General features: G+C 44.3%; 1 protein-coding gene across 5 annotated transcripts in view; it reads right to left on the bottom strand.

Moving 5' to 3' along the window:
- SAMD4A (sterile alpha motif domain containing 4A) overlaps positions 1-17,532 on the bottom strand; it is a 235,685-nt gene that overhangs the window by 39,708 nt on the left and 178,445 nt on the right. For 4 of the 5 annotated variants that reach the window (XM_017873663.1, XM_017873664.1, XM_017873666.1 and 1 more), the window contains 3 exons: positions 14,682-14,945; positions 3,075-3,184; positions 528-614 (listed from right to left, as the gene is read on the bottom strand). In XM_017873663.1, the coding sequence (XP_017729152.1) occupies positions 528-614; positions 3,075-3,184; positions 14,682-14,945 (461 nt within the window). The remainder of the gene's footprint in view (positions 1-527; positions 615-3,074; positions 3,185-14,681; positions 14,946-17,532) is intronic. The other variant, XM_017873665.1, reaches the window with a different exon arrangement.

Below are 17,532 nucleotides of genomic sequence, written 5' to 3'. Positions count from 1 at the left end.
ATGATTCTCTTGAGAGCCAACTATGTCTGCCTGCCAAATGCTTCTGACCCCCTCAATCTGCAGCGTACCTGTTAGTATTCACCACTCCGGGGGCAGCTTTTCTCAAAACAGACCCTCCTCTGGGAGGACAGTGAGACCAAAGCACACTGCGCATGCCTTGCCCTGTTTTGCCAAGATTTCAGCCTCTGATTGTGAACTGGTCACCTCACTGATCTCTACAAATGTATACGAGGCAGAGACACAAATGCATATAAAAAGGGTGCATTTGAAAGCACTTCATCAGGGCTCTAGGATGGCTGCGCAAGGCAGCCTGGGCCCAGGGAATAAGCACACTGAGGCATCAGCTTCCAAAGAAGCACATGCAACCAGGAGGTTTCACTTCAAAATCATTCTGTTTTCTCTGACTTTGGTAAGGAAACCGCATGATATGCTCTAGTAGGTCTGTTGGTGACACTTCCAATGGAGAATTTTCCTTAGTTCACTTTCCCATAACAAAAGTGGAAATGTTCCCTCATCCGATAACTTACCCTCTCCAAAGACTTCAGGAGATTTTGTCTTTCTTTGAGCTTCTGAATACTGATGACAATTTTGTGTCTTGCACCTTTGGTAACATTCTGTAATTAAATAACAAGTTACATTTAAATGTATATTTAAAACATATTTTAAGAATCAGCTTACAGGTTCTTGGAGGCTTTTACTGTCTTCTTTGTTCCTCTATTTTCACTGGCTCATCAATATCCACTTACCTCTTGCATTAGTACCCATCGTCATAAACCTCTTCTTACTAAATATTATTATTATTTGTTGAGACAGAGTCTCATTCTAGTTGCTCAGGCTAAAGCACAGTAGCGCCATCTTAGCTCACCGCAACCTTCACCTCCTGGGCTCAGGTGATTCTCTAACCTCAGTCTCCCAAGTAGCTGGGACTACAGGCTGCCACACCTGGCTAATTTTTGTATTTTTAGTAGAGATGGGGTTTCGCCATGTTGCCCAGGCTGGTCTCAAACTCCTGGGCTCAAGCGATCTTCCCACCTCAGCCTCCCAAAGTGCTAGAATTATAGGTGTGAGCCACTGTGCCCGGCCATCTTCTTAATTCTAAATCCATCTGACTACACATTTGCCTGTGTCTTTTGACCATGCTTTTTATCTGTATTCGTATCTTTCTGTATCTTAGAGAGAGATGCGGAACGGCCAATTATTCTACTCAGCATGAAATTTCTTCACAGTCTTCGAAGATAATTTTTAAGTCATGCACTCTTCCTTTTCTCCAGGCTTTATAATTTCAGTCCCCCTCAGTTTCCCTGAAGGTCCCAACCCCATACAGACATGCATGGCTTTCTCAAACCCTCCCTGTGTTTTTACCCATCTTGAAAAGATGGGCGGCCCAGTAGAGTCCACATGGAGTGTCATAAAACACGGGGAATTTCTGTTAGTTTGCAGCCTGTCTTTTGTTACTCTAAGGGAAACTAGAATAGAAAATTACTTAAATTCATAATTCAGTCATCTCTTCCGGTAAATGATTAGGATTCACAGTAAGGGTTGTGGATTTTATCTACTTAACTGGGTAGCAATGGTGAGCCTAAGGATTTAAACAGTTGTTGATAATAGATACTGCAAATTTCCTGATAGACAGCCCTTTCTCAAATAAGGTCTCTAACTCAAATGTCTAGCAACTATTCCATAGAATTCTTCTTAAAGAAGGAAAAGATAGGAATATCAACAACATCTTTACTAGAAAAATAAAGACTCAAATGACAAGTGAACCCAGTCTCTAAGATGAAACACTAGGGGTATATTTCTATTTACCCTTAACTTTGGGTTCTAGTGAATTAAATTACTCTGAAAAGTTTGTGCTGGCCTCTGGCTTTGCCCTCAATAATTTCTTGTTTTTTTCCTCAAATTGAACAACTGATGACTTAGATTTTTTTCAACTCTGACCCAAACACAAAAATGCTCTTAGAAACAGTTCTCATCAATCCCTGGGATTTCAAGGAGCAATCAAGATTCAAAAAGAGGTGGGAGAAATGTTAGGAAGTTGAAATGAGTGCCTTTCATTCTCTGAGAATGTGCAGTGACTTTGGGCTTTGTGTTGTGTCTCCATATTGGGAGTCCGCCAGGCCTGCAGGGTTAAATGAGGGTACCGAACAAGCACTGGGGAACTGCTGATCTGCGGGGAGGTGTGCATCCAGACCAGCCATGCCCAAATGGTACAATCTCCTCTTCCTGCAAAGGAAATATTTTTAGCCTATTCAGACCATCGATTCTTTTAAATCATTGCTGAAAGGAAACTGAGGCCAATGTGAAACATGCAAATAGCATTTTAAACAAGGGAAATAAAGACATTGGTCAGATCCATTCACCCGAGCACAGCGTGGTAGGAAACATGCTTAGTTTCAGGGGTTCTGTTGACCGGCCTGTGGCATCCACACTGGGGAAAGATGCCTTAGGGGAAATGAAATCTGAGACCTATGGAAATCTCATTCTCAATGATTGTCTCATGTTAGAAGAAAAAAAGTTTGCATAATTTTCTCCAATCTCAACAAAGACTGGCATGGACATGACTTTTTAAAAATGTTGGGTTGGGTCTGAGGCATGACCTGGTGCTTCTACTCAGCAGTCCAGTTAGAAGCTGGCTGATTTGTAACTGGGCTAGACAACAGACAATGGATCTGTCACTTCCCAAATGAGCCAAGCCCTGCTCCGGCGGAGGGAGGGAGAGAGCGAGAAAAGCAAAGGCAGGGATGTAGATTCTTTGTGGCGTGGTCAAATGTTACCTCTCCTAGGAAATTCCTCCCTAGCACCTGGAACTTTCGAGTGTGCTGAGATTATGCCTTTTCACACCACTTGATCTCACCCTCATGACCCTGCTTGTCTTCCATCTCCTATTGGACTCTGAAGGCAAGAATCCACCCAGTTTTGCTCACCATGGAATCCTGGCCAGCACCCCACAGTTCCCAGGACAGGGCGGGTTACTGTGTGGGCATAGGGATGGGTCCAGACAAGGTTGTCCAGGCCTTGAACTTCAGGTCCCACCTGGGGTACCCTCTCAGGGAATGGTCACCTCAAGCACATACCTGCGCCTCCAGCTGGCACTCGGTGAGGGCCATCATCTCCTCATAGGTCATCTGGGAGAAAAGCGCAGCATATTTGTGCAGGCGGAGGCTTTTTAGCCAGGCTGGAACATCTGTGGTGCAAGATGTGCAAGAGATGGGGAGAGAAATGAGAGGGAATGAGGAGATGACAAGAGATGTAGGAACAGAGAAAGGAAAAGAGGGTGATGGTCAGAGGAAAAAAAAGAAAAAAAAAAAACATCTTTATGTTACTACGTATTTAATTTTAGCTAAGATGCAGAAGTCTCAGGCCAGCCCTGACACTCCTACTGGTGGGCTCCTTTACTCTACTTAGACCAGGAGAACTAACTTGGGGTCCATGAGCTTCAGGGCATTCACAAATCCCCTACAATTATATCCCAATTTGTGAGTAGATGGGAAGTTTTCTGGGCAGAGGGCCATCCATAGCTTCTATAAGATTCCCAAAGGGGTTCATGAGCAAAAAGATGGCAGGGAACAACTGCATTAGCTGGACCGCTTCATCATTGAGTTGGAAAGAGCTGGCTTTGAATGTTAGAGCTACATGAGCAGACTACGACCTCAAGATAATTTTTGTACATTCAATGCAGATTTTCACACACTGTTTCAGCCACTCCCACAGTGATAGGAAAATGGTGGAGTTACCCATTCCTAGCCTGATCTTTCCCCATGAAAAATGCCTCCCTATATATACCTGAATGGGAAAAGGGCATCCTGATTCCCAAAACTGTTTCTGTTGTGGGGGTGTGTCCACTGACCATTTCTCCAAGCCATGAAATGTATCCAGATGTATCTTTGACTTTTTACTTGATTGTCAACCAAAATATATCAGGACTTGAAAGGCCCAAAGATTGGCTAGGCCATAGGATAATGGAAGTTCTAAAGTACATCTGAAATAACCCCCAAGTCTGAGATTCCAAAGTTAAGAAAAGTAAATGGTAACTGTATTGAAAATCCACAGGAGAACTATTACCTTGTTAAATAAAACCAAAACAAAATATTTGCCCATATTCTTTTAGTCAGAGTTTTTGAGCTGATAGGATCTTTGGAAAGTTTCCAGAATCATCTTCCTTCATCCCTGGATCATTCTAAAGATGGCGAAAAGAAGTCATGAATCCTAGATCAGAGAGCAAGTGTATGGTGAAATGGGAACCAGAACCCAGATCTCCTGATTCCTAGCTCTTTCCTACAATGTACCAATTCTTACAAAATAAGGACCAAACAGCCTATCAGTGGCTGAAAAACAGTGACTGTAAAGTACTCTGAAATGTTAAAGCATTGGGTAAATGTTATTCCTGTTTTTCATGAAGTATTATCCATCACCAACCATGCTGACTGCAGGATTCTATCAATTGCTAAATGCTTTAGTCTGAGGCACTGACCACACATATTCCAAAACAAGCGAGAACCTTCCAATTTTTTAATGTTTAGAGTAGATAAATGTTGAGATTGATGAAAGAGGCCTGGACTATTCTGAAATCAGGTTCTGCTTCCTGAGTGAAACACATCTAGGTTTAGGGAATGCGGGTGTGGGATAATCTCCTGAACTCAAAAGACTTAGGTGGGGATGATGGGCCTGGTGAGATTACTTGTTGATTAGCAGTAAGGGAAAGGTCAATGAAGGTGAATTTCTGGAGAATTGAAATTGGACAGTCAATGGCATCTTAAGAACAGACTCAGTTATCTCAGGCTAGAAATCACTCCATTCTGCGCTTGAAAGCCCTTCACTCTACTATGACAATCAAGAGTCCCTCTGTTACCATTAATAACCACAAACAGACAAGGCTTCCCCAACACATCATACTAACCCCTTACATCATCCTCAACTCAAATTGCAGTTGGATCAAGAGTCTGGGACATGGCAGCTCAGGAGTCTGGAACCTTCCATCCTGAAACATCCTGGAGCTATTTTACCAGACTTCATTTTCCACCATGCTTTTATCTCTGCTGAAATAACGCTAATGCTTCTACAGAGTGAGTGGCACTGATTTTAATTACGGCTTTGGCTTTCAGGCCAATGGCATGTTATCACTCTGTCACCAGGTTTCACGTTTGCTATTTACATCCTGAAAGTCCCAAGTCACTGCTCAGAAAACTCAGTGATCATGATTCAGAGAAGCCTGGGTAACCCAGTGCTGCTCTTGGGCACAATTCATCACAAAAGAGAAGGGAGCAGTCTCTTGGAGCAAATTTTCACTGGGTGCCCTACAGCTGAACCGTGCAAAATCCACTGATGATGAACAGAATCCTGAGCTATTGAATCGTGTTGTAAACATGGTGCTTTATAAGCCAAGGTGATAATGTGGTGTTTTAAGAGTCAGAAATTGTGGGGTGGGGTGCAAATCCCAGCTCAATCAGTGCTAGCTCCTTTTCTATAAAACTATTTTGACAAGTTAGAATTGCCCTGGTTAGAGGAGTGGAAAAGCTGGCCTCATTCATTTAGTCAAAATGGGGTTCCACTGGGAGTAGTTTTCCTAAAAAAGGCTCCTATCCAACTTCAAAACATGATGAGTTAGGCCTTCCTGAAGAGTTACTTCTAGATGCATTCCTGGGGAATGTAAGCGCCTTTTGGCCCTGTTTTTCTTGAGGTAGGTACACATGGATACTGTTTTTACAGTAAGCATTGTCCTGTCTCAGTGCCATGTGCTCAAAGAGCACTCCCTCCTGTAAGGAGAACAGATAAACAAAGAAGAGGAAATCCCAGTTCTTAAGAACATAGCCTACTAACCTTTCACCCTCTGGATTGTGGTGAGGCACCTTTCCTTGCCAAGGATTAGAACAAAACTGTTAAAAGAGAAACAAACCAGAGAAGCAAGAGCCTTGACCATTTCATTTCCCTGAAGTCAGGAATTCTAATGACTTGGATACTGGGTTCTGTAAGCTGTTGGCCAGGGATAGACTCAAACTAAAAGCTCAGGTCCTTTCCCGTGGTCCAGATGCCACATTGTTGGATGCAATGCTAAGAACCACCTACTGTAACTTCCCATCTACCTTTTACATTCTGTGAAGCTGTGGGCTGTGGCTATGGTTGGAAAATACAGACAAACGGAGAAGCAGAGCTGTTTCCTACAGAAGCTGATATGTGATTGAAGGCATGCATGCCTCTGGCTGGCACGCAGCTGTTTAGCTTTCTTGGATGCTCCTGATGGACATGCCACTGGGGGTCTCAAACTAGAAAGTCACTCTCTTATGCAGTGTGAGAAAGATAAAGATGCTTTTGCTATATGCTGGACTGACTTCTTTGTCAAGTGTGGGAATCCTGATATTTGCTCATTCAACATTTATTGAATGCCTATTATTCAGTATTGAATACTGAACAATATTCAATATTCGATATTCAACAATATTGAATGCTTGGGGTCCAAGCTCTGTGAAGACATGACCCTTCCGTTAAGGAACTTTTAATCTAGAGAGAATGGCTGACTTACACAAAAATTACAATAGCAATAGGACAAGCGCTGAGTATACACAGTGTTCTAGGGGAGCACAGAACGATGAGCCTTTTGGTTTGCCATAGGGAGTGAGTGGCAGCTTCAAAGTACAATACCTTGGAGTCTCCACTAGGATGGCCACAGTGAGGAAGCCATTTCAGGAAGCAGGAAGGAAATGCAGAGTCAAGAGGGCAGAGCAGGGTAGAGCAGACACATGGGTGGATAGGGGGAATGGCTAGAGACAAGGTGGGTCAAATAGGCAGGGGGTCAAATGGCTGAGATATGCAATACTGAACAAAGAGAGTAGACTTCATCTTGTGAGTGGCGAGAAACTGCTGAAACCTGAGTAGCAGAACACAATCAGATGAGTGTGCTAGAAAGGCGATGGCTGTCAATGTAAAGACTGGCCTGGCAGATGGTGACGGTGGAGGCCAGGACATGAACTTAGGAAGATCCTGATGGTGGCTTGGGATGTGTGACAGAGGAGAAAGAAAGGATGGAAATTGACAGTACTTGAAGCTCAGAGAAGAGCAGGGGGTGACAGAGACAAAGTAGATGGAGATGACTCCTTTGATTCAGGTTTGGTGAGACAGAGAAAACAGGGGAGCAGCAGGTTTGGGGTGAGAAGAGAGAGAGGGTAAACTCGATTTGAGATCAGCTGGCTGTCAATGCCTTTGGGTCATACAAGGGGAGAAGTCAAGCAGTCAAGGTCTTGGAAGAAAGGTCTGAGCTGGAGAATAAGTTTCCTTGTCAGTAGCTCATGGCGGTTGTTTTAGCCACAGAAGTGGGTGAATCTCTCTGGCAAACAGCATGGGGTGAGAGCCATGGTAGAGCTCTGGGAGTAGCAGACTTTCAGGGGGAAGTGCAAGGAGAGAATGCCAACAGGTAGGAGGTTTCTGGGACAAAGCACCACCATGCATGTGCATATCAGTGGGTCTCATCCCACAGTCTTCATCCTTCAGAAAGCTCCTTCTAGACCTTGCTGCAGTCCACACTGATTTATCTTCTCACGGTCATTCTTGATAATAGTGCTGCACCCATCTTGTACATGCTCTATATTTGCCTGCTGGTCTTTACCAGTGGGATCCAGTTTTAAATCATGCTGATTTCTATTTCCTTTTTGGAATTTAGATAAATCAGCCACAGGGAGGCTGTGTGGTGTGTACAACAGTTTACACAGAAGCGGGGCTCCGGTTAGAACTGGGACTGCTTGTCTTTAATGCATGCTGCAGAAATGGCTTCAAATTTGAGTCAGATCAACAGACCATGCAGCACCTGACCCACAAACAGGGAAACCCCAGAAGAGAGAAAGATGGAATCAGTATTGCTGAAGAGCCCAATATCAAATGCAGCATGAAGGGCAGGGAGAAAGGCATCTCTGGCAGAGAGAAACATGAACAGCCTTGTTCCCACGCAAGGGCTCACATAGGGGTGGTCCTGCTAACTGCAGATGGAAGATCAACTCCCATTTACCACAGCAAGCCAGGCTACTCTCAAAAGCTCTTTCCCTCCAAGATACGACTGCACCCTTGGTCTCTGAGGGGAGAAGAGGAAAGCCAACTGAGGGGTAAGAAGGTACCCACTCTTCACGTTCCTTTAAAAAATGAAGAGAAGTTTAACAGCACCATCAAGGTTACAGAAGCTTGTCTTTATTTCTGGCCAGAGCAGAACAAGCAGCCCAGCTCTGTTCCAGCCTCTGTGCAAAAGAGAGCAGGATTGGTCTCAGGCCTCGTCGGAGCTGGATCCTCCTCAGTGTGCTCCTTGATGCTGGAAAGTGTCTACGGAGGCCTCCGGGGAGTCTCCAGGCTTGCGGGAAGCATACATGGGTCCTGGAAGGTGAGAGGTGGCCTATTTTGGAGTAAAATACCCACTTTGACATGTTAGATACAAAGAGGGCCTAATTTTCTCCCTGCAGTTTCCATTAGAGATGACAGGCGAAAGTGCTGTTTCAAAGCAGCCTGCTTTGTGTCATTAAACAGTGGCTGTGTCCATATCACTGTCCATGTGCCTGCACAGTCCTTAACACTTCAGAGGAAAATATATGCTTGGTAAGGAGTAAAGGTTAAAAGTCTCACGACTTTTCGAATTTGGGGGAATCCTGAGGATTTGCTTTTCAAAGACCTCAGGACTGTCAGCCTATCTGAGAAGAGTTAGCACAACTCCTGGCCCAGGAGCATTCATCCCTGTGGGCCATGTCTTGGCATTTGGAAATTAAAAACAAAAATAAAGCACATTTATTCAATACTGGCCTTCCTTTAAGTGAATTCAAGCAGGCAGCTAGAAAATCAACATCAAGAAAATAATGAGCAGTTTCAATGGCAGCCATGCTGAAACAAACATGTCCCAGCCACTCATGGGGCTGTGCCACTCCCACTCCATCACTCAGACCTCCATGACCCTCAGAACTGCTGGATTTTCGACCCTTCTTACAAAGGTTTCTGATAGGTTCCTTTTTCTTAAAGAGGATCTCACCTCTCCATAACTTTTCCATTCTCATTCTGGAGAAGCAGAGGTTCAAAGGTCTGCATTTCAAAAACAACTGAAAACCCCATATCGGCTATTTCAGAGTAGACAACATATTTCCTTTACTACGGAGAGAAAAACTTTATCTAAGTTTCATCTAACGAAAGTCTCCTTAGAAAAGGCAAACAACATATTTTCACAGTCAATGGCCTCTCCACTCCTAATTGCTGTATTTCCACAAGGTTCCTGGAGCCAGTTGTTTCTTTTTCTAGTTTTATCATGTCTATATACAAATGATGCATCAGTTTCAATGACTTCTATATTCGTGTGCTAACATAATGCCACACATCATAAGCATACCCAGTTGGTGTTGCTTCGTAATGGTGAGGCTGAAGCTCACAGCAAGAGAAACAGAGTGCCAGTCTCCCCCTCTTCACACAGGCAAGTACAGCAAGAAAGTCACTGAGCTCCTTGCTTCCTAGGAGCCCACATTTATGTTTTTTTCTACCCAGCTATCTGGAATGAAGTCCCTCAGATAAACTTGGTTTCAGGTAAGTGTAATATTATGCTGAAACTGCAGGTGAGGAGAGGAAGTCGGGGCTGTTAGCGAGGCTGAGTCAACGAAGAGCATGGTGCACTGTGGGGCCCATTAAGGGGGTTGCACACCTCCACTGGCATGTTCTACAGTTCCCACACTCACCAGGCCTCATGCTGCCCCCCATCCCCCATTTCTGTTTCTCCTCCTCTATGCCCTTTGCCTTAGACAACACCGTGGCTTATCCAGATGTTCCAGGCAGACACCTGGGCATCATTCTAAATTTCTCCTGCTCCATGCCTGTCTATTCAACTGGTTACCAAGCCCTCTCAGCTCTATCTCATGAAGAACCCTGAATACTCCTTTGTCTCTATTCTCACTGCTGCTTGCCTTGGTCCCACTTCCTTTCCCCCCTCAATTACTGAAACGTCCTCCACCTCTCTGCTGGCCTTCAAATCTGGAAGCCCCTGTCCCTCCCACACTTTGATGTATATTCCACTCTGCTTTGAAGGTCATAGTTCTAATATGTAGACCTAAGTAGGTCATTCTGCTGCAGAAGTTCCTTCAATAGCTTTGGGATAAAAGAGAATGTCCTTTGCAAGCCCCAGGGTCTGGTTTTCCCTCTCCAGACCCCTTTTTCCCATGTGCCCTTAACACTCAAGCCATGGGATCCACTTGGTCAAGCGCCCTTGTCACTGTGATTTCGTGAATGCTGTTCCCTCTGCATAGAATGCCCTTCCTTCACTTACTATTTGGCTGACCTGTAGTCGTGCTCCGAGACTCAGCTCTAGGCCTCTCCTCCTCTAGGAACTTTCCTTGACTTACCTCCCCCACTTTGAATGAGGGTCATTCACGGTGCCTGCCCTGATCCAGGGCAAGTCTTTAAGACAGCATATTTTCACAGCAGGACACTTGCATTAAGTGCCTGCTTTTTTTTTTTTTTTTTTTTTTTTTTTTTTGGTTATCTGATAGTGATTCGCTTCAGGCAGGAACAGTATCTCTCACCCCTGTCTCCCCAGAAACTAGTCAGTCCAAAGTTTCTCTCAGCAGGTGCTCAAAAAAGTCAATTCACTTGAATGAGGACAAAAGTAACCTGTGAATCAGTCATTTCCCCCTCTCTTTCCTCCCATATAATGCAGCCACATCATTCATCACAGCTGTGGCATTTTGTTAAGTCATAGGGTGTTGGGTTTATGCACCATCTTTGAGAACATGGTGCTAATGTAAGTGGGAAATGTGAGTCTTCTGCCAACTGACTTCTATACTTTCTCTCCAGGAAATTAAGAGAATGTCTTTTCTCTCTCTCTTTTTCTTGGCCATCTGAAAGCCTTGTATGAGACAAGAGGCAACAGAGCACATTCCACTCATGAGTTGCCCAGGGAAAGAATGGTATTGCAGTTGAGTACCAACTCACAATCGAGAATGTTTCCCCTGAGATGAATCATAGTGAAGTTTCTGAAATGAACAAAGACACCTGGATATAGAAACCAAACCAGCCTCCTTAGTCCAAACATGTATAACCAGTAGCCTCCACAGGGAAGGGTAAAGGGAAGAAAGTTCATATTTCAATTGTTTCCCACTTCTCTTGGGTTAGTTTCAAGTTAAATGGCGGATCTCATTTTTTCTTTAGCTAGAGATATTAGTGTGAGATCTTTACCTCAAGAGACATTTAATCTGTACTTCGAAGTCTACTTAAACCACAAGGATGGACATTTACTAAAGAAGGAAAACCAAAGCACTGTGGGCAGATGTTGTTAATCCTTTCAGAGCAGGAGCTGGTCTGCTTGGAAGAGAACTTAGTGACAGTCCCTGGTAGGGAGTGCTAACATCAAGTCGAGAAGGGGGCTTGATCCATGCATGTGAAAGATGCAAAGAGCAAGAATGCTGGACCATGAGATTTATTCCATACTCTTGACCCAAGAGGTACACTCCTAAGGGAGGATATATAGCCAGACCTGGCTAGTCTAGCTAGATGAAAGGAAGGAATGGATGAATACCACAGTGTTTCAGAGAGATATTCACAGCTGTTGGCCGTAAAGAGGAATTCACACTAAATCAAGTTCAACTATAATAACTTTTTATTCTTTTCCCAAGGTGCAAGGTGAGGGCAAGACACATTCCATATGGATTTGAGAACTCTTCCAAATTCTACTAAGCTTTCTTGTTGTTCTTCTAAACTGGATGTTTAACTATTAGAAAAATAGCATTAGATGATGGCACCCCAAAGTGGACCAGCAAGTACTTTAAAACAGCTGCCACTCCTGCCAAAGGGCCTGGGTCATAGAAAAGAAAGATTGTAGAGCCAAGAGGAAGAGTCAGCTCTTTTTCAAGGCACTTCACTTGGTTTTATATCTCTTTTCTTTATTTTATTTTTAATTTTTTTATTTGAGATGGAGTCTCGCTCACTCTGTTGCCCAGGCTGGGGTGCAGTGGTGCGATCTTGGCCCACTGCAACCTCTATCTCCCAGGTTCAAGTGATTCTCCAGCTTCAGCCTCCAGAGTAGCTGAGATTACAGGTATGCGCCACCACACCTGACTAATTTTTGTATTTTTAGTAGAGATGGGGTTTTGCCATGTTGGCCAGGCTGGTCTTAAACTCCTGACCTCAAGCGATCCACCTGCCTCAGCCTTCCAAAGTGTTGGGATTACAGGCGTGAGCCACTGCACCCGGCCATATCTCATGTCTTTAAAAGTGTGAGTTATTTTGAAAATTTAAACCAGCACCTGCTCTTAGACATGGAGATCAAATGACAAGCCCTTGGGTTATGAGCCGGGCTGCTTCTTGGGTGCACTCCTAGGAAGCCATTTCGAATAATATCTGGTGGCAGAAGAGTCCTCAGGGTCCTTGCAGCAGTGGCATCTTGCAGCAGGGCTGGGGAGGGACATTTGTATTGAACAAATACTGGCCCATGACACTTCGGAATGCTAGTGTTTTTGGGTGTGGACATATTTTCTGTCTGACCTGTCAGCTAAACTGCAAATATACTTTTCCCACAAATAGAATCCTTCATCATCTATGTTTCTTCCTTCAAACTGTTTTTTTTTTTTTTTTTTGCCATTTAACTTGCTATTGACTTTATACTTGGAATCCCAATCCAGCTCTTGGAGGAAGGGAAGTTCAGTAGGTCAGAGAAGGTGACCTGACTGAATTGGCTCTGAAGAGACAGTTCTCACCAATTCTAACGAAAGGAATTGAATAGGCTTAGATATGGTATATTCCTTAACCTTTGCAATATTTTGGCTTTTGTCCTAAAATGGGGATAGGGCATTTATTCAACTTTTCTCTCATTCCTCTTTAAAAACCTGTTATCTTTATTTCTCACCTCAAAATGGCAGCACTCAATAAGCATATCTTGACCTACTTTGGGAGAATGTCAAAAGTGTGCATACGGGCCTCAAAAAAAAAAAAAAAAAAAAAAAGGAAAGAACACAAAGTAGAAGGAAGAAGACTATATATCCAAAAACAAGACAGTGGAATCAGCATTCTTCTTCGGGCAAGATCTTTCTCCTGGTCAATGGCCCTTCTCTGGGATCCTCTTGGCCCTTCAAACACAAAGGCCAATGCTTCCTCCCCACAGTTACCAACTAGAACCGCAACACAGGCTTTCTTGGAAACCGTCCAGACACTGAACTTCACCTGGAAAGATGCTAGTTAAAAGCAACGGCTGTCTCAGCCTCCCTTGGTCTTTCAGCTATTTTGATGCTGATTGACAGATGCCAAGCCAGGCTTACCTACAGCAGGGTTTAGCCTCGCTTGCTATGCACCACCTGTAGCTCAGCTGCTTGAACACATAACCATGTAGCATAAACTCAGAAATGAGTTTTGCTAGTGCTCCAAAATTGTGATACATTCCCCTGAAAACTCTGAAGTAGAAAGAAGACACACATCCCCTTCGTACCCAAGTGACACATGGCTTTTGCTGCCTGTTATACACCTTTAAAGACCCATTTGTATCACCATTAAGACACATCCCCCCACTCTGGGCACTCAGCACTGGAACCATCAATGAAATGGGCGTGGGATGGAGAGGGCGCAGGCCTAAGCAGGAGGAAGATTCAAGGAATGTGCCAGGGCAGCAGCTTCTTGTCAGCCTCATTCTCAGAGTTGACAAGCTCCATTTTTCAGCCTGGTGCTCCCTTACAACTGGTAGTTGGGCAGTCATGGGCATACTTTCTGTGCCAGGCTTCCATGAAGAGAGGGGAATCAGTACAGGGCTTCCTATGTCAACACTGATCATTTACAAGGGGAAGATCGGAAATAGCAAAACCTCAGGACTCCTCTACTACTGCCAGCAAACAGGGTGTTCACAGAGCCTCCCCTCAGCATGCTAGTCCCCAAAGCATGAGTGGTTACTGTTTCGCCATCTAAAATTGTCATTAGTATGTTTCTGATGCGCATCTTTGCCTAAGGGCTTCCCAGCCCTTGTACAAGTGGAGTTTAAAAATATAGCTTGCACGTATCCTCTTTGTACCTATCATAAGTAATTTGGAAATCTATCTCCTGATGAATATCTTTAGAAGAGGGTAGATTCACAAGGCAATGGAGGAATTTATTTATGCTGCACAAAAGGCCTTTATCACCTGTATGCAAATCTGTTATCAGGATTAAAACGCTGTTAGAGATTCTCAGTGGTATTTTCATGTCCCTTAAATAGATGCAGAGGAAAGGGTTTAAAGGTTTCTTTGGATATCAAAGAGAAGAGAGAGAAAGGAAGCACTACTGCAATTCTGCACTAAGATATATTTAAAAAGGAAAAAAAAAATCCCGTGGTTTGTTTTTCTGAATTATTGACAGGTCCCTGGCCACAGCAACGAGGTGGAAGGTTGGAGCAGCTCAGTAGCTTTACAAACAGAAGATCCTATCACCGTTAGCTGTGACTCATTTAACGGTCTGCAAGTCACTGCAATGCAAAAAAAAAAAAGAGTGTTGACTTCTCTTACTCTGGTTCCTATTTGCCAGATTTTGGCAAGAAGCACTGGAAGGGGAATCTGAGCTCTTTCTGCCATGGTTAACCTGGAGTTCTTCAAGGGACAGATCAAATGCGTAAGCCTGGGGAAGGGGTGGGGTCCTTCTCTCTTGCTGACTACCTCTCTTTTTTTACCCTCTGGTCTCCAATAAAGGGAGAGGCTCTGTCCCCAGTGGTTTCTCGTTCAGTCACTCACCTTTCATACCACTACCTTCTTCTTGGAATGTGTTACGAGCAGTGGTCTGATCTTCTAAGTGTTCACTCCCACCACTTCCTGAAGAGGCTACACTGCTTTGTGGAGACAGGGGGGCATGATCGGATGGGAGGCACTGGGGTCCTCTAGCTCGTAAGTCCTCATGAGACATCCATCCATGTCCTAGAGGCTGGTTTGGCACATTCATGGGTGGGGTAAGGGACACAGATCGTTTCAAAGGGCTGTGGTGTGCCTGGCCTGAGAGAACTGGAAAAAAAAATAAAATGAAATAGGTTATTCCCCCCCCTTTATCCTGGGACGCCAAAGAACCCACAATACCTCTTAACCCTGAGAGATACCACTAACTGTCTTACAACTCCATCCATGGTCACAGCAGGTTGAATACAGGCCTGGCATGGTCGTTTTCTTCAGGCGGTTTAAAAGGATGCTGTCTGTCCCTCTCAGTGGGTTAGGCTTCTCCAAGGAGGCCAAGCCTATAGTGTCCACACATTGGTCCTTAGCCTTTGTGGGTCTGGATCTGGTTTGGGTTCTAACTCTAGAAATCAGGATTCATAGGAGTGGGCCCATAAATCAGGCAAGGGTTGATAGCCATCTGCCAAAAGCAAAAAGAACATGTGCTGGACAAGTATGTTGCTGCTGTTTTTTAAACAGAAATTCTGACATTACCCATGTTGTTCAGGAGGACATCTTGAAGGGTAGCCAGGCTGGCCATTGTTTGGCATCTTTGCAGGGCTGAACCAGAAGAAGGTAGACTAGTCTTTCCAACCAGGATTCAGGGAACTATGGCCTCTGAAGGGTGGTATGGCTCAGCAGGGGCCCCCGTACTAACATGACCTCAGGGTATGGGGCACTGCAGCTAGCTGTAGGTGAAAGGGCTGCTTCTTCTAGGGCTGATTCTTTCCCTTGGCCTCACAGGTTAATGCCAAACTTAGTATTGCAAACACTTCCAGGTAACAAGGCTTTCATTCAGAAGCCAGTGGGGTCCTCTCAGGAAGCTGGGAATGGTTTTTACCAGCATGTTCAGCCCTTCTGCACAGTGGACAACATCCGCGCAGCCCCCATCTTTAATTTCTTTTCCAGAAAACTAGGAAAAGGCAACATAACTCATATAACTAGCCAAATTAAATTGAAGTCATTCAAGGGAGGGATTTAACAAAAACCAACGCTGAGGGAGTTGATGTTACCCTTGGTTTTTCTGGGTGTGTAAAGTGACAACTTTACAAAATAGGTCTATTCATAACATTCTCTCAGCACCAGTTCCTGACAGGTCCAGTTTATTTTGACTGCTGCTATACTAACATGGAATTGAGCCACATGCATTTTTAAACATTTTTCAGGGAAGCCATTAAATTCCATCTCAGGCTCTACCCCCATCAATGAGGCATTTGCTCTCCCAAATTTAGATGAGCACTTCTTTTGGGTGTTAATCTGTGTTTTTCAGTAAGCAGACCAGGCATCTCAATGGTGAGAGGTCCTGCTTTTGGTTAAACTGCGTTTCTGGTGGGGCAGTCCTGACATAAAGGCCTGGGCAGATTACTGTGTTCCCTACTTCAAAAGATAAAGACCAGAGTCAAAAGGCTGGATGTTTCCAGAAGTGTGTTTGGGGCAGTAGTGGGCTGGGTAAGCTGCTGCCAGGCAGCTGGCAGTCACCAAGCCTGAGAGTCATGGAGCTCAGGCCTCTGTGGTCAGTGTTTCCATTTGGCCTTGTGTGGCCAGAAGGGCAGCCTTGTATATGAAGTGGGGACAATCGGAAGGGCTAGAAACTTCTTTATGAATGAAAAGGGAGGACAAAAGAGGGCTGCCGACTTTAGTATTTGTAACCTGAGAAATTTCCATTTTGGGTAGACTCTATCAAAGGCAAGGAAATATCATCTAACTTAAAAACATGCAAAGGGAACATTGTTTAAAAAATATTGACCCTAACAGGCTTAAATGGCTTGCATTGCTACTAAATAGACTAAGGGAGAAACTATTTAAAAAGGCTCCCTGGAAAATGCATTGCTACCTGGTTGGACCAGAATTAGCAAGAGAAAAGGTATGGGTGGGGGGTAGGGGGGAAGCAGAGAAAGAAAAAAAATAAAACGAAGCAGCAGCAAAAATGAAGAGAGAAGCCAATAGGAAGAAAAGCCAGACATCCAGAAAATCCATTTCATGCCTGTCTAAGTATTTATATAAAATGGGGCAGACTTGTTTAGGGCTGCCCTGAGTGCTGGGACATTCCAGCTTAGACATCTTTGCTTTCTGGTACTTCTGCAACCATTTCAGAGTATCTGGTGGATGCTTTGACTGGTGCCTGCCAGGTGTATCCCAAGTGGAAGTGGGGGTTCCTCCACATAGCCAGGAGTAGAGTCAGTCTGAAACCACAGAAACAGGGCTTGCCAAAGAGGGGCACACAGCTCAGAGACAGTGGAACCCTTAGTACCTGGGCTGGTTGGAGGCCGTAACTGAATAGGTAACTAATCGCTAACCACGGGAGGTTACTGCTAGGACAGTCCTCATCTTTCGTATGGATGCTGAGAACAATACAATACGTACACTGTAGTTGAATTCCGTTATTGCATGGAGCCAATTTGCTTCTTTCCATCTAATATTTTTTTTAATCCATGCTGTCTCCTCCACTGAGGGGCATCCTTGGGGAAGCTGTCAGTTATCCAAGGACTTCACTGGTTATTGAGATCAGAGCTAAATGTTTACCTAACTTAATGGACTTACAGGGATTTGTACATAGAAACCCACACCCATTTCTTCACACTTTTCTGAGTTTAACTGCAGTCATAAGGGATATGATATGAACTTGGCCTGTGCCTCTAAGGAAACATCAATTATACCTGAG

Source organism: Rhinopithecus bieti, unplaced genomic scaffold, assembly GCF_001698545.2.
Source record: "Rhinopithecus bieti isolate Rb0 unplaced genomic scaffold, ASM169854v2 scaffold_7985, whole genome shotgun sequence".
Taxonomy (NCBI): Eukaryota; Metazoa; Chordata; class Mammalia; order Primates; family Cercopithecidae; genus Rhinopithecus; species Rhinopithecus bieti.
The sequence above is the reverse complement of the archived record's forward strand: the minus strand, read 5'-3'. Positions and strand labels throughout refer to the sequence as shown.